Source organism: Podarcis vaucheri, assembly GCF_965113315.1.
Source record: "Podarcis vaucheri genome assembly, chromosome: 7".
NCBI lineage: Eukaryota > Metazoa > Chordata > Lepidosauria > Squamata > Lacertidae > Podarcis > Podarcis vaucheri.
This window is the reverse complement of record NC_138765.1, coordinates 71772018-71788121: the sequence shown is the minus strand read 5'-3', so window position 1 is coordinate 71788121 and position 16104 is coordinate 71772018. Positions and strand designations below refer to the sequence as shown.

At 46.4% G+C, this 16104-nt stretch overlaps 1 protein-coding gene across 2 annotated transcripts; it reads right to left on the bottom strand.

Annotated features, from left to right (window-relative positions):
* Positions 1-93: 93 nt before the first annotated feature.
* LOC309536275 (putative oxidoreductase YteT) lies at positions 94-15733 on the bottom strand. Of its 2 annotated transcripts, XM_082230317.1 has the most exons (14): positions 15724-15733; positions 14734-14818; positions 12904-12977; positions 11517-11576; positions 9007-9114; positions 7904-7960; positions 6559-6689; positions 5889-5943; positions 5173-5265; positions 4255-4389; positions 2751-2852; positions 2270-2434; positions 1572-1777; positions 95-1500 (listed from the first exon to the last, which is right to left on the bottom strand). In XM_082230317.1, the coding sequence occupies exons 1-13, from the start codon at positions 15727-15729 to the stop codon at positions 1661-1663; spliced, it is 1188 nt and encodes a 395-aa protein (XP_082086443.1). In that variant the 5' UTR covers positions 15730-15733; the 3' UTR covers positions 95-1500; positions 1572-1660. The 2 variants fall into 2 exon arrangements, with proteins under 2 accessions (XP_082086444.1, XP_082086443.1); XM_082230318.1 differs by lacking the exon at positions 9007-9114 and having other exon boundaries at positions 94-1500.
* Positions 15734-16104: the final 371 nt, after the last annotated feature.

Sequence of the window (16104 nt, the reverse complement as noted above, 5' to 3'; positions counted from 1 at the left end):
GTCTGTGCGACGTTTCGACGAGGTCTCACTCGTCATCTTCAGGCTGGTGCTTTCGGCTTCTTGTTACTGGAATAAAAAAATCCTTCCAGTAGCACCTTACAGACCAACTAAGTTTGTTCTTGGTATGAGCTTTCGTGTGCATGCACACTTCTTCAGATACACTGAAACAGAAGTCACCAGACCTTTATATACTGAGGGGGTGGAGAGCGGTAAGTTTACCACACCTATCAGCCAATCACCCATTCCCACCATCCTTCTGAGTAATACCCCTCCCCACCCTCCCACTATATATAAAGGTCTGGTGACTTCTGTTTCAGTATATCTGAAGAGGTGTGCATGCACACGAAAGCTCATACCAAAAACAAACTTAGTTGGTCTGTAAGGTGCTACTGGAAGGAATTTTTTCATTTTGTTTCGACTACGGCAGACCAACACGGCTACCTAGCTGTAATAAAGAACAGAAGGTCGGCGGTTCGAATCCCCGCGATGGGGTGAGCTCCAGTTGCTCGGTCCCTGCTCCTGTCAACCTAGCAGTTCAAAAGCACATCAAAGTGCAAGTAGATAAAGGGGTCCCTTTACCTTTTTAAGGTGCTACTGGACAATTTTTATGTGTATTTCTATTGGGGCATTAAAACATCCTTAATTAAAATATCTCGTTCTCTGGCATCTTCAGGTAGGAAGGGGAAACGGGCAGCTGTCTGAAACTCTGGTGGGGAGCTCCTCAAATACAAGACTGATCCATGGGTAAATTGTTTTATGAAGCACCTTTCCTGTGAGGCGATTTGCAAACATACAGTAAAATCGACAAAAACAGGTTTTAAGAACAGCAAGCACCGGCTTGAAAATAATAGTAAAAGTAAAGGGACCATTAGGTCCAGTCATGGATGACTCTGGGGTTCCGGCACTCATCTCGCTTTACTGGCCGAGGGAGCCGGCATACAGCTTCCGGGTCATGTGGCCAGCATGACTAAGCCGCTTCTGGCGAACCAGAGCAGTGCATGGAAATGCTGTTTACCTTCCCACCAGAGTGGTACCTATTTATCTACTTGCACTTCGTGCTTTCGAACTGCTAGGTTGGCAGGAGCAACTGCTAGGTTGGCAGGAGCATTGAAAACAATATGAAACACCTAAAACAGACCTTTTCACACAGCTGGGAAGAATGATAAATACCAAAACGTCCTGGAGTGTTTCCAAAAAGTGCAAAGAATTCACACTGCCATACCTCAGCAGGGATGCTGTTCCTCAAAATATTGGAAGCCCCACTGAAAGCCCTCCCTCCCTGGTTACTTTTGGGGGCTTCTTAGGGACTTCCAGGGAGAGAAACTCCTGCAGAATCAAGAGTGGGGAGGGCGTGTCTTCTTTGAATGCAAACTTAGAAAATTGAAATACGTTCCTGTAGTTCTTGTGCTATAAAGGAATGATAAGGATGCCCTTAAGATCTTTGGAATGCAAGCTATTAACTGCTTCATTTTAAGTATGCAAGCAAGCTGCTCCCTACATAGAATAGAATCATAGAGTTGGAATAGACCACAAAGGCCATCGAGTCCAACCCCCTGCCAAGCAGGAAACATCATAAGTGATTCAGCTGCATAGAGTAGCGTTAATCATAAACCAGCATAGCAATTGACCATGAGATACAATATCACCTCCCCTATCTTTTTCACAGTTGTAGAAGCACAACCCGATTCTCTTTTCTGGATCTCTCGGCTTCAAATACAAGGAGATGAGAGTTTAAGGTGGCTTCTGGACCGGTTCGAATCAGAGATGGGTTATTCTCCTGTTTTTTCAGAGAAAAACAAAAGATGTTTTAGCAAGGCCTGGAGATGAATAATAAATGCCTAGCATTTGTAGAGCCCTTCAGAGTGTTTGAATTCACATTTATTCTTGGGAATCCTTAAGGCGAGCCTATAAGGTAGGTCCTGTTATTAGATGTACCCATTGTACAGAAGATGGAACTGAGTCTGATAGAAGCCTCACCCAAGGCCAATTCAGAATGTTCCATGTGTACAAATCTGCATTTGCGTGCAAAAAAATAAGTTCTCAGCAATGTTCCAACACACACGAAGTCTTGAAAGCACTGCAGGCTGTGCCCTGTAGCTATCAGAAACCAGTGTACACACAGTACAGTCCTTATGACTCTGAAGATGGGTTTGAAAGCATAGTGGGCAATCTCAGAAGCAGAGGGGTGTGTGTGTGTGTGTGTGTGTGACAATACAATTCCATACTTATTGGGGAATTAAAGCGAGGTGCATGCGCATAATAAACTCACCGCTACAGCTGAAATGAAACTCTCCATGAGGTAGTAGTCCGCACCACTATGAGCACTTAAGCACATTGGGACACAGGCTGCTTTATCTGGAGAAAAGCTGCTTTTCTTCCTTTCCAGGAAATCATAAATCTCCACTGGTCCTGAACCCTCGCAGGAAAGTTCTCCCTAAAAATAAAAAATGCAGGAAGGTAAAACTGTTTTCTGATGACCGCCAGTGTTTAATATGACCAGAGGTGAAACTGACTGAAGGATTTTAATTTTATTCAGTATTGCATGTACACCCCACCTTTTCTTCAAAGATCTCAAGGTAATGGATGCACTCCCTCCCCCCACTCTCCAGTCTATCCTTACAACAACCCTGTGAAGTAGGTAAGGCTGAGAGACAGTGACTGACCTTGGAGATCAGATTGCAGAATTGGGAATTCCCTGGGTGCGGCCTGTGGGTGCAATTCCATTCACAGAGCCCTGCAGCTAAGTTTACCTTTGTCCCATAGATGGTTGTTTTCCTCACGCCTAGTTTGTGTGTGAAGCCAACCATTGTGAAGGCAACAGTGGCTCCACCTTCAAACTCCATATTGACAACCTGAGGAAGGACATAAAATAACAAGTGAACATGGCAGGGAGCTGGAAGCAGGTTTCAATTTCCATTATTTAAACGGATGCTTCTAATACTCAAGACTGGTTTCAAAGCATGCCTTCGGTAAGCACCAACTTGGGCTGATGGAAGTTATAGTCCAAGCCACATTATCTGAGAACTGCGGGCTAGCAAACTTGGAATAGAAAGTGTGGATGTGTGTGTGATAGATGATACACATACACAAATATCTGAAACCTTGAAATCTTAAATCAGGGTTTCCCAAAGTTGGGTCTCCAGCTGTTTTTGGACTACAATCCCCATCAACCTTGACCACTGGTTCTGCTAGCTCGAGATGATGGGAGTTGTATTCCAGCAATGGCTGGAGAAACCCTGTTTTAAATTAGCAAAGTAGAGCAAAGTAACAAAACATCCCACCCCCAAAACTGACAATGAAAAATGTCACCATTCAGAAGTTTTATGTTCAGCATTGACATTTAGGTTTCAAATTCAAAAGCAAGGCCAGCTTTCATTGGCTTGGAGTCGTTACTGTTTTCACTCATCTGAAGGGACATTTCTGATTGGTTAAATAAAATGATATAAGGAACTGTCCCCTTTCTATTTCGTGTCAGTTGTCAGGAGGCCATCAGAGGTGCATGTCAGATACTGCCATATAGCTGACTGTCCCTGCAGACTCACTGGGAGCCAGCTGCTCTTAAACTATCAACTCCCTGAGAGTTTATGCCAGACTGGACTTTGCCCTTGAACTCTGATCGTGCCTCTTGCTTTCCCAAATGGAAGACAGAGATGTATGTGTGTAGAAAACTGCACAAAGGTCAAATTTGCATTGTTCTGCCTCCTTTTTGCCACCCTGAACATTACCCAGGAGAGAATGCAGCCCTCAGCTTGAAAAAAGGTTCCCCAGTCCTGCACTATATTAAAGTCAAGCAATTTATGCTTCTAGAGAATATTCACTGCAAAAGCGCAGAGGATAATTTGAGGGTGGAGAGAATAGGCTATGAGATTAACCCCACCCAATAGACTAAAATGTGGTCTAAACCTCCATTTAAATCCGTATCAATGGAAAGGAAAGAATTCATTCTGAAATTCACAGATGGTACCTAACACCACAAAAACTAGCGCTAATACACCCAGGAACCTCACCAAAATCCACAGGCACATACCTCCATATGTGGTGAGAATGCCCCAAAATCCAACTCTTCTGGACAGCAATCATACAAGAAAGAAAATAACTAAACAAGTTTTAGAAGTCACCCCAGAACTTGCCCTACTGAACATCTTCCAAGACAATAATGCTGCCATTTCTGTAACTTGTCAATTTGGTTAAGAAATAACCGGAGGAGGGCGGCTGGGGAGAAGAGGAAGGATGGTTTAGTGCAAGGCTGCATACCTGGTGATTAACAACATCATTGTCACACTCGTAAACGCACCTTCCGTAGGGGCCGTGGCGCAAGGCGTTGGTCAGCGATTCTATATCGTACTCACCACTATGGCAGACCACAGACACTGGCCACCCAAAGTATCCCTGGGATGAAGCAAAAGGAAGACCGGGTCAACAGCAGCTGCCCAGCAGGATCCAGCCCATCCTCAACAAGTTCAGATCTTAGGAACGCAAGAAGAACTCTGCTGGATCCAGAGTCTGAAGACTGGATCTCCCCCGCCAGCACACTAACCACTACACCTCACTGCCGCAGCCCAACTAGCCCTACAGCGTTTTGTGGCCGTTTACCATATACACCCAATATTGTGGGATTCTCTCCCAAGGGAAGTTAGAGTGGCTCCCTCTTTCATGCCCTTCCACCAGAAGGCTGAGACTTTCCTGTTAAGAGAGGCCTTTGGAAACTAAGGTGCGGACAATGCTGATCTCTGGGCTGCTGACCGTGGGGAAAACTGTATTTTAGCTTCTGGTTCCAAATATGTCCTGATGTACTTTAATTATTGTGTTTAACTGGTTTCTTTTTATTACTTTGTATTTTAGAATGGTGTTTTTAAATGTCAAAAGCTACCATGAAACCCAAGTTGGGAGAATGGCGAGTTAAATAAATACATTAAATTATATAGACATAGAAAAACAAGTGTGTGTGTGTGTGTGAGAGAGAGAGATTTTCTTGTTGCAAACTGAAATCATTTTCATAAACTGCCAGGCACTTGCAAATTGATCAGTGTACACCTCTACAGTCAGAAAAAAAACAAAAAATAAAATTAAGTGATTGGTTTGGTTTTTCCTTACTGAGTAACTTGTTAAACTGTGGTGGGGGAATAAATAAATCAACCTATCTCCAAGGTAAGAACCTCTCCCAGTACCTACCCTCTCGGCCTGTGCCAGATAAATCTTCTTTGCTGAATACGGGCAGGTTTGTTCAACCGAACAGTCTAAACAGCGATCTGCGGCTCCTTCCGGCTAAGGGAAAGTTGGAGAGAAGTCATTGCTGAGAAACAAATGGCGCACTATAACTAACCCAGAATGTGGCTCCCAGTACGTTTCCAGACACAATCCAAAGTGTTGGTGCTGAACTTTAAAGCCTCGGCCCCGTATACCAGAAGGAGTGCCTCCACCCCTGTTGTCCAGCCCGGACACTGAGGTCCAGCTCCGAGGGCCTTCTGGCGGTTCCCTCATTGTGAGAAATGACGTTACAGGGAACCAGGCAGAGGGCCTTCTCGGTAGTGGTACCCGCCTTGTGGAATGCCCTCCCATCAGATGTCAAACAGATAAACAACTTTATGAATTTTAGAAGACATCTGAAGGCAGTCCTGTAAAGGGAAGCTGCCCAGAGTGGCTGGGGGCAACCCAGGCAGATGGACAGGGTATAAGAAATAAACTATTATTACTATTAAATTCACAGACAGCATCTCAGAACATCATTGTTTCCACAGTATGGATTAGAGGCTTGATTTTATTTCAGGGGCAAAGTTGAAAGCTGGCAGGAGGCAGCTCAAATTCTCCACTCACCTAGTGCGGCAAAATGCACAAAAGACTCTTCCTTTAAAAACATAAAAAAGTACTCATTGGAAAGTTTGACCAACCTTGTGCTCTTTCGTGAAATGGGACAGGTTGCCAAAAGACGACACTTTCAAACATCTGAAAGAAGAATCGGGGAGGGAAGGGGAAGAGGCATTTTGAGGTTTATTTATTTCTAACAATATTTATAAAACACCAGCACATTTTTTTAAAAGTATCAAGACTTTGTACAATAAAAACATAATAAAATCCAGACCAAAGGGCCAATGTGGAACAAGATCCATTCTCTTTAAAACACTTGCAACTTGAAACAAATGCATTTTCGGCATCTTTCAGGGCTGCAGGGGCCTGTCTGATTTCCTCAAGAGCAACGTCCCAAACACACACACACACACACACACACACACACACATCCCTGCATATTTTACAAAAACTATTCCAATCATTTCCCCATTATTACACTCATCAAAGTTTATTTACACTGTTCAATTTATCTTAATGCTGACAGCGTTTTCAGCTGTGCGCAGTTATTTTCCATATACTCAATAAATGCTTGGCAATCTTCTTTATACGTATGTTCTTCTTGTCTCTTATTCTATATGTTAAGCCTGCAAGTTGTGCATATTCTGTCAACTTAAGTTGCCAGTCTTCTTCCGTTGGGAAGTGACCTCGCTCACTTTCCGCCTCTGCAAACAAGAGCAGCCTCTTAAGAGAGAAGGGTTCTTCCTTGCATACCTTCTGCTGCCCATCCAGTAATTGATGAGGTCGACATCGTGGCACGATTTAGCGAGCAGCGAAAAGGAGCTCTCAGCTTCGTTCAGCCAGTTTCCTCGTACAAAGGAGTGGGCAAAATGCCAGAATCCAACCTTGGAGAGGGGGGGGGTCAGGGAGAGAAAAGCAGTCTGTGGTCAGTCTCGAGACAGGGAGCAAGTGCTGCCGGAATGGAAAGCATGAATCGCTAAAATTTAGGTGGGGAACTTGCCTCCTCGCAAGCTGTTGGACCCTAACTCTCATTAGCTCCATCAGCCAGGGATGACAATAAAACCTTTTTCGTTTAAACAGACTTTTTCCCAAAGGTGGCCTAACTCTGTACCATGAATAATGCGTATTTTTAAGAAGAAGAAGAAGAAGAAGAAGAAGAAGAAGAAGAAGAAGAAGAAGAAGAAGTCTGTTAGTCACTTGTTAGAGGCCCTGGAGAGACTTACAACTTACTTAAAAGCATAAGCAAATTATAACATTAACATGTCCATGCAATGCAAATCATAAACAAGTATAGGCACACGTGAACATACACAGCCTTTCTGATGTTTTATTTGTGTTTTAGGACATTCTTTTTTCTTTCTTTTTAAAAAATGTATAATGTCCAACAGACTTTTGTATTTACACACAAATTTGTGCAAATAAATAAATGCGAGAAATTATTATGAGAGCTTGCCCCACCCGCTCAAAATATTAGCTAGACACTTTTACAAGTAGGCTGGAATAGCTCGATGATGTATCATTTGTCTTTTATTGCACCATCCACACACATGGTCCTTGACCAAGAATCTGGGGACAGGTACACTGCCCAAAAGGATGACTGGTAGGGTGGAAGGCAGGGAGCCCAACAGTAGGTGGCGCTAGAGCCAGTGGCAGGTGGACTCAATGGATTCCAGTTTCATCCATATCCTCCTCTCTGCTGAGTCTTACAAGGGGCAGCACTGAGACTAAGCAGGAAGAAGCTGACAAGCTGTGCCACTCCCCAGAACTGATATAATTACAAAGGCAGGCAGGCAGGTGGCTGAATAAGGGCAGCATGGGGCTAGTGGGGGAAGGGGAAAAGAGAAACAGGCAGGAGAAAATGTGGGGGGAGTCATGCTATTACATCATGAGTAAACATCAGGAAGAACTTTCTGACAGCAATTGTTTGACAATGGAATGGTCCCTCTTGACAGGTTGTGGACTCTCCTTCCTTGGAGGTTTTTAAGCAGAGGCTGGATGGCCCTCTGTCATGGCTGCTTTAGCTGAGATGTCTGCATTGCAGGGGGTTGGACTAGATGACCCCATGAGGTCCTTTCCAACTCTATGATTCTATACTTACAGGTTCCAGGTGCTGAATGTGGCAGATGTCTCCAATCAGTCCAGCGTCTAGGAGTTCCTAAACAAAAATAAGCAGATAGGGCAGAGAGTTGTCAGAGAAAAAGAAAACGGGAGCGGAAACCGAGGGTGTCCACTTGTTCGCCCCCTGCTTGGAACAGAAACCAATCCAGTGAATGCAGTTGGTTTCCTCAGTTTATTTGAGGTTTGTGTTGGGTAGGATCAGGAGACAACTGCACCCAATGAGGAGGCTGGACAAGAACTCACAGAGGACCCTCTCTGCCACCTTCCCCTGTGAAAGAGGTGAATGTAATTAAGGTCAAGCTTCTGAGTCACTGTTCAGTGTCTTTTGACCCTCATTAAAAAAGGGAAATTTTGTGCATCCCAGCAGAGGTGTAGAGTAGGAGTCTGAGAAGAGAACATGAAGGAGACATAGAAAATAGATAGCGTGAAGGAAAGCATTTTGTCAAGGGCATACAGGAGGATCCCTTCTGTGGGAGCCAGCTGGGTGAATTACCACAGCGTTGAACTTTCTACCAGGAGAATAAAGGGCAGGCCACCTTTGAGCCCTGTAAGAACTGCACTGTTTCCTTGCACTTGAAAGGACTGCACTCTCTCGTGAATGAGAGAGAGAGAGGCTTAGTATTGAAGCCTTGCGTTAGACGGGTTGCCTGTTTGCTCATCTAAACGCTACCTCTGAGTTAAAAACTCACAGTCCCCAGTCTCTGTGAGAAGTGGTTCCTTCAACACTGGGGTTGGAGGGGGGAACCCGCTGTGCTGCAGAAACAACCAGCACTCCTTCCTTCAGGCCAGAGGGTTTGGCCCTTCATAGCTCTGAGGCTCTCTGCAAGGAGGTGGGGCCGCCTGATTTGCACGCAGAAGGTCCCAAGTGCAACTCCTGGCATCTCCAGCTAAAAGGAACAAGTATCAGGCAAAGAAAGAGGCCTCTCCCCAAGACCCTAATCTCCCACGCCTCCTTCTCTAGCTTCTCAGTGGCCATCTCTCTCACATCCAGTCCAGTCGACACTCACCGGTCGAGTTTGGAATTAGAAGGGCTGATATTTTTAAGAGTACGTCCTCCCCTCACTGTCTGCCTAGCTGGCATACCTTTATTTTCAAGGACACTGGATGGTAGCGCAGGACGTGACAGACTGCGAGGATGACGTTGTTGGTTTTACAGGCCAGAACTATTTCTTTACAGTCCTCTAGTGTTACCTGAGCGATCAAAAGGGAGGTGGGAAATAAACAATCAGTTTCAGCCAAGGCAACACTGGTCACCTCACCTAGGGTAAGCCAGGTGCCCCTCCCCCCAGGACTCTCAACATCCCTGGCAATGCCAGCTGGGGCTCTTGGGATCTGTAGTTCAAGAACATCCCAAGGCCACAGCTTCCCTGGCTTTGTTTCCATTGATAAAAGCCAGATCAGCCACTTATGCAGAGACACAGCAGGGAGACTCCTTTCTGGACGGTGCTTCCAGCATGGAGGAGCCTTTAGCCCAGGGGTGGGGAACCCAATGCACTCCAGGTATTACTGGACTACAACTCCCATCATCCCTGATTACTGACCATGGCTGATGGGAGTTGTAGTTCAACATCTGGAGGCCACCACCTTGGCTACCCCCTGCTCTTACCTATTTTAAGAACATAGGGCATTTCCTACCCCTCTAGGGCAGGGGTTAGGCCTTCCAGAGATGCTGTTGGGCTCCAAGTCCCACCAGCCCCAGCCAAGCACAGTCAATGGGTAAGGGATGATGGGAGTTGTAGTCCAAAAACGCCCCCAGGATGTGGACATATGGAAACAGTCAATGGAAGAAGATCAACAACCAGCTAGAGTCACATTTGAAGGCGTTTGGGTCTTCTCAGCAGCGGTTAGAATTTCACAAGTGAGCAGAATGAGCAGGAGGGCTTCCAAAGACAGCAAGCTCGGCTGACTGACCACGCGAGACCATTAAGCCCAGAGACTTACAAAAGAAATGCTCGACTGTTCACAAGGAATTCAGTCAGAGATTCTGGCCTGAGGAAAGAAATTACAGTGGTGCCCCACAAGACGAATGCCTCGCAAGACGAAAAACTCGCTAGACGAAAGGGTTTTGCGGTTTTTGAGCTGCTTCGCAAGACGATTTTTCCTATGGGCTTGCTTCGCAAGACGAAAACGTCTTGCGTTTTTTGCAAGTTTGTTTCCTTTTTGTTAACACCGTTAATATAGTTGCGACTTGACTTTGAGGAGCAACTCATAGAACGCGGTGTGGTAGCCTTTTTTGAGGTTTTTGGTGATTTTTGAAGCTTTTTCGAAACTTTTCCGACACCGTGCTTTGCAAGACGAAAAATTTGCTAGACGAAAAAACTCGCCGAACGAATTAATTTCGTCTTGCGAGGCGCCACTGTATAGCTGACATGCACACTTTTTGGCTCAGCTGAGTGCACATTTTTCGATCTCAGCCAAGTGCTACAAAGACAGAGGAAGTGCGTTGAAGAATCAACAGGCATCAGAAGAACAAACCAAGGAAGAATTCTTGGGAGCCCAGAAAACAGACCCAGGAAGGAAAGACCTCGCTTGGCATGCTCTGAGACAGCTTCTCCTTTCCACTGAAAAGCCTGTCCTTGTGGTCCAGCATGCAGCCATTATACCTCTGAGTTAACCCTGGACTTGCTACTGTGGCCTCAACAATTTCCTCCAGCAAGAGGTCCTGCCAGCACACAGCATTCGAAATTCTCCAGGGGAAATTTTGCGCCCGGCCTTCAGCCAAGTGAAGATACACCTGGAGGTACAGGCCTAGGGATCCTTGGATCTCGACTATTTTCACACACTAGCATCACATGTAACAAATTCTATCCGTTATATTTTACTTGAATTTCAGGAACCAAAAAGTCATATTGAAAAATACAACTTTCGAATTGTCTGGCCCCCAAAAGGCAACTAGCTGTAACCCTGGTTTAAGGAGCCATTTAATGCCTAATATATACCGTATTTTTCGCCCTATAGGACACACTTTTTCCCCTCCAAAAATGAAGGGGAAATGTGTGTGCGTCCTATGGGGCGAATGCAGGCTTTCGCTGAAGCCTGGAGAGCGAGAGGGGTCGGTGCGCACCGACCCCTCTCACTCTCCAGGCTTCAGGAAGCTATCCGCAAGCCTTGGGAGCTCCGCGGGAGTTCCCGTCGGGCTCCCAAGGCTTGCAGATAGCAGCCTCCAAACCTGACCTGGTTTGGAGGCTGGCGGTGGGGAAAGCAGTGCTTCTCTCCACCGCCAGCCCCACAAGCTCAGGAGACAGTGGGGAGGCGGAGCACGCTTTCCCGCTGTTCCCTGACCTGGTTTGGAGGCTGGCGGTGGGAGCTGACTGCATCCTGAAGCCTGGGGCCCTGAGCCACGCGCCCCGGGCTTCGGGAAGATATCCGCAAGCCTGGGGAGACCGGTGCGACTTCCCACCGGGCTCCCTAGGCTTGCGGATAGCAGCCTGTTCTGGGGGCTGGGGTCGGGGGAAGCTCAGGCTTCCCCCGCCCCAACCCTGCGCCTGGGGGGGGGGAATAATTTTTTTCTTTATTCCCCCCCCAAAAAAACGGTGCGCCCTATGGGGGAAAAAATACGGTATATGAGAGTTTCTAACACAGGCAACACTTACCGCCATGGGCTTCTCCAGCAAGATGTGGTATCCTTTGTGGGCAAAAGCCACTGCCGGCGCCTGGTGGGGAAGAGACCACCACAAATTACCATCAAGCAGCTGACATTTCAATGCATCCTTAGTGTCTTGAGAAAGGATTTTTCTAAATACATAGTTCTCTTTTTTTATATAGCAACTTAAAGGCAGACATCCTATTCAGTGGTCCCTCTCCTCTGGAACCGCAAAGACTCCATTTTGGCTGTGTTTGGATGGTGGTCTTCTGGCTTTCAGCAGAAGACGGAATTGCACAGCAACAATTGGCCAGTTCCTGTATCATTCACAATCAGTGGGGGCTGGCCCATCAGGTTGCATGAGGCAACCTCAGCCTGCCCCCACCTTCCTTCCTTCCTACTTACAGCTTAGCCCAGGTGTGGCACAGACCGCCAGCATCCTACTACACAGTCTCGGTGTTGCCCCTGGTAGAACTCAGCAGGGAGGAGGATGGGGACAAAACTAGATTTCCTTGGCTCTGCCAGCCACTGGCTCTGGCGCCACCTGCTGGTGGGCTCCCTGCCTTCCACCCTACCTGTCTCCATGGGCACCAGCCACCGCTAAGCACAATCTCATAACCCCATCCCTTTCCTGAAGCAAGGTTTTGGGAAGTGGCAACTGGCTGACCCTTGGATCACTCCAACAGCCTCCTCCTTCAGAACAGTTTTTAATGCGTAAAACAAACTTTGCAAAAACCATACTAAAATGCATGGATAAGCACCCATGGTGTTTCAGGGAGAAAGGGGTGTGTGTGATATGGCAAAGTGGATATTAGGGAAACTAGGCAGCATCCTTTTTTGTTTTGCCTTGCGCTCGTCAAATGCAGCGCCGTTTCTATGCCTCTGCAGTCTACTTTCTGCCAAAATGGATGCTATTCATCCTGCTGTCAGGAAACAATGTGGCTTAGGTAATTTGCAGAGTTAATTCATTGTGCACAATAAATTGCCGTCGAGTTACTCCACCCCACTCGTATAAACATAAAAGGAAATGGGGGAGGCGGAATGTAACCAATTTCACATCCTCTGCAGACCAAAAGCAACAGCAGTGAATACTGATTGTATTTCTCGACTTGGAAGGAACAAACTGACATTGGCAATTTCCTCTCTGCTTTCCATTCTCCAACATCCTTGGTGGGCATTCCCATGGCTGTATGGGGGACACTGTTAGATTCAGAGGCTGTGTGTGCTCAAGCTAAACTCCTTCCTGTTTCAAAGCATATCCTTCAACTACTTCTACTTTAATTTCTCACGCAGGGCTAAGCTGAGCACTGCCACCAAAACTGTTTGCACGCAAGCAGAGTCGAGATGACTCAGACTTGACTCAAAAGAAGCCTTGAGTGGGAGAAGGTTAGCAGTACCTTGTGAAGGCTGTCGGGCGTTGCTATGATAACAGCATCCGCAAACCTCTCTTTCTCAGCCGCTGCTATCCAGTCTTAAAAGAATAAGATTGAACAGTGAAAGGATGAACCGCAAGAGCAGAAAATTACACATATTATGCTGCTGGGTTCTCTTCCCCTCCATTTCCTGTTATTTAGCATAACCTTTAAATGATTATTAGGAAGAAAATTCTAAAAAATATTTATCTATCTTGGAATCGCCGTACCCACAAACAGGCATTTATCACAAATGTACATTCTCACATCTGGGGGGGGACGACCATAATGGGGTGTGTCAGGGAACTGCCATCGGAGCCAAGAGTGGAGGTAAGGCTCCCCGACCATGCAGGAGAAGGGACCAGTAGAGGGAGAGAGAACACTCCCTTTGGGGAAGGTAATCAGCGTGACACCGGGGAGGAAGGGGATCATGGAAGGACTTCGGAGAGAGGGCTCCAAGACTCTTCCACAGAGACCAGCGGGGAGAGTCCAGGACCTCCGCTGGCTACGCCTACTCTGCGCAGAAAGCTTCCGCGCAGGGAGGCTAGGCGGAGACTGGGCGTCAAGGAATTTTTATGCTGGAAGAAGTTCAGGAAATGCCCACTGACAGATTCTGCCAGTGACTGACACAGCCATGGAGAAAGGGCTGTCCAGCCAGGGAAAGGTTTAGCCAGGCAGCGTTGCCTAGATCTTCAGCATCCTTTACGCACGAGCAACCCCAATTCCCATTACAGGGTGTATACAACTAATTTCTACACAGACAAAACTCACTGAAATGAATCAACCTACCTTAGTTCAATGGGTCTACTCTGAGTAGCACTAGCATTGGACACAACTCAGTGTGTGAAACGAAGCAAAATAAGATCTCAGCCAATGTTTCCAGAGGCAGGAGGAGAGAGAAAAAACCAAGCCCCAAAACAGTCAGAGAGATGTATTAATTTTTGTTCAGCCTCGCCTTCCTGACAGAGTTGTTGTGAGGATAAAACTGGTGGGGGGGGGCAGGGGAGAAATAGCAGTGTGCATGTTGCAGTAAGCTCTTTGGAGATGGGGAGCATATTTACTGGAGAAACTTCTAGCTTCTGTGCAATGTCACAGGGATGTCAGAAGGCACCGTTTTTCCATTCCGCCCTGAATGAAGCGCCGTTTCTGTTCCTCTGCAGTTCACCTCTGGCCAAAAACTACATTATTTGTCTCATGGTCCGCTGTGCCGAAATTGAGTTTACATTATTTCCATAAAAAATCACCCAAATTACATTGTCAATGGGTTATCCAGACCCCTCCCCTTTCAATGCAAAGAAAACACAAGGTATATTGAAATCAGCAGCAACAATTGGTATTTGCTGGGTTGGTTTACTCTTCCAGACACAGGACGAATAAGCAAACATTGGAAGAGAAGAAGAAGAGTTTGGATTTGATATCCTGCTTTATCACTACCCTAAGGAGTCTCAAAGCGGCTAACATTCTCCTTTCCCTTCCTCCCCCACAATAAACACTCTGTGAGGTGAGTGGGGCTGAGAGACCTCAAAGAAGTGTGACTAGCCCAAGGTCACCCAGCAGCTGCATGTGGAGGAGCAGAGACGCAAACCCGGTTCCCCAGATTACGAGTCTATTGCTCTTAACCACTACACCACACTAGCAATTGCCTCTTTCATTTTCACCAGAATTCTGACACCCAGAGGCTACATCCTGATAGTGGTCAATTTTCTCAATTCCCCCCCTCTCCACACCTACATGAATTATGCTGAAGACCACAGATGGGACCCTCTCTGTTTTGGAGCAAGGGCAGGGCAGAGATATAGAGTAATAATTGCATACCATCAAACACATTGTCCTCGTCAATGCCATGAGCTTTCTGGAGCCTCTTCCTCGCAAATGGATGTGGGTCTGCCACACCAATCACCTAACGAAGGGAGAAAGCTGTCAGCATCTCGCAAGCAGATAGCTGGACTATGGCGGTCCAATGCAGGCTATTTCAATACAGCTTAGTTCTCGAACGTTTTGGCTCCCGAACACAGCAAACCCGGAAGCGAGTGTTCCCGTTTGCAAACAATTTTTGGAAGCTGAATGTCCGACGGGGTTCTGCAGCTTCAGATTGGCTGCAGGAGCTTCCTGCAGCCAATCAGAAGCCCCACTTTGGTTTCCAAACGTTTTGGAAGCCGAACAGATTCCGTTCGACTTCCGAGGTACGACTGTACCATGGAAAGCATAGTGGTCCATTTATTTCAACATCCTATGCTCACAGCAGCCAATCAGATGCCCACGGGAAGCCTGAGTGAAAGCAATACTCTCCGCACCTGTGAACAGGACTGGTTGATATATTGATATACAGTGGTACCTTGGGTTAAGTACTTAATTCATTCCGGAGGTCCGTTCTTAAGCTGAAACTGTTCTTAACCTGAAGCACCACTTTAGCTAATGGGGCCTCCCGCTGCCGCGCAATTTCTGTTCTCATCCTGAAGCAAAGTTCTTATCCTGAGGTACTATTTCTGGGTTAGCGGCGTCTGTAACCTGAAGCATATGTAACCCGAGATACCACTGTATTGTCCAAAACCAGTTTAAAGTCCATATTGTGATAGCGGTTTCATAATTTTTGACCTGGCAAAATCATGAATTGCATGAATTACAAATCATTGGCGTGGGTGTGTGCACTATGCAAAAATCACAGTGAAGGAAAATGGGGCATTTGCTGGGGGGGGGGGTTTGAGTATCAAGTGTTTGGTTTGAAGTCCACTGCACCTGGAGCTATTTTGACATCAGTAGAAGGGTGTGTTCACAAGCCCCAGAAGATCCCTGAGCTGCTCTTACCTTCATGCGTGCAGAATAAAAAAATTCCTTCCAGTAGCACCTTAAAGACCAACAAGTTAGTTCTTGGTATGAGCTTTCGTGTGCATGCACACTTCTTCAGATACACTGAAACAGAAGTTGCCAGATCCTTCTATATAGTGAGAAGGTGGGGAGGGGTATTACTCAGAAGGGTGGTGGGAATGGGAGATTGGCAGATAGCTGAGATGAGCCTGTTGACGATTCTTAACGACTGTAATAGGTCTTACAGGAAAAGGCAAGGGGTGAGAAGGTGAGAAATGGCTTAGTCATGTATAATGAGATAAGAATCCAATGTCTCTGTTCAGACCAGGTCTCTCCATGGTTTTAAGTTTGGTAATGAGTTGCAATTCAGCAGCTTCTCTT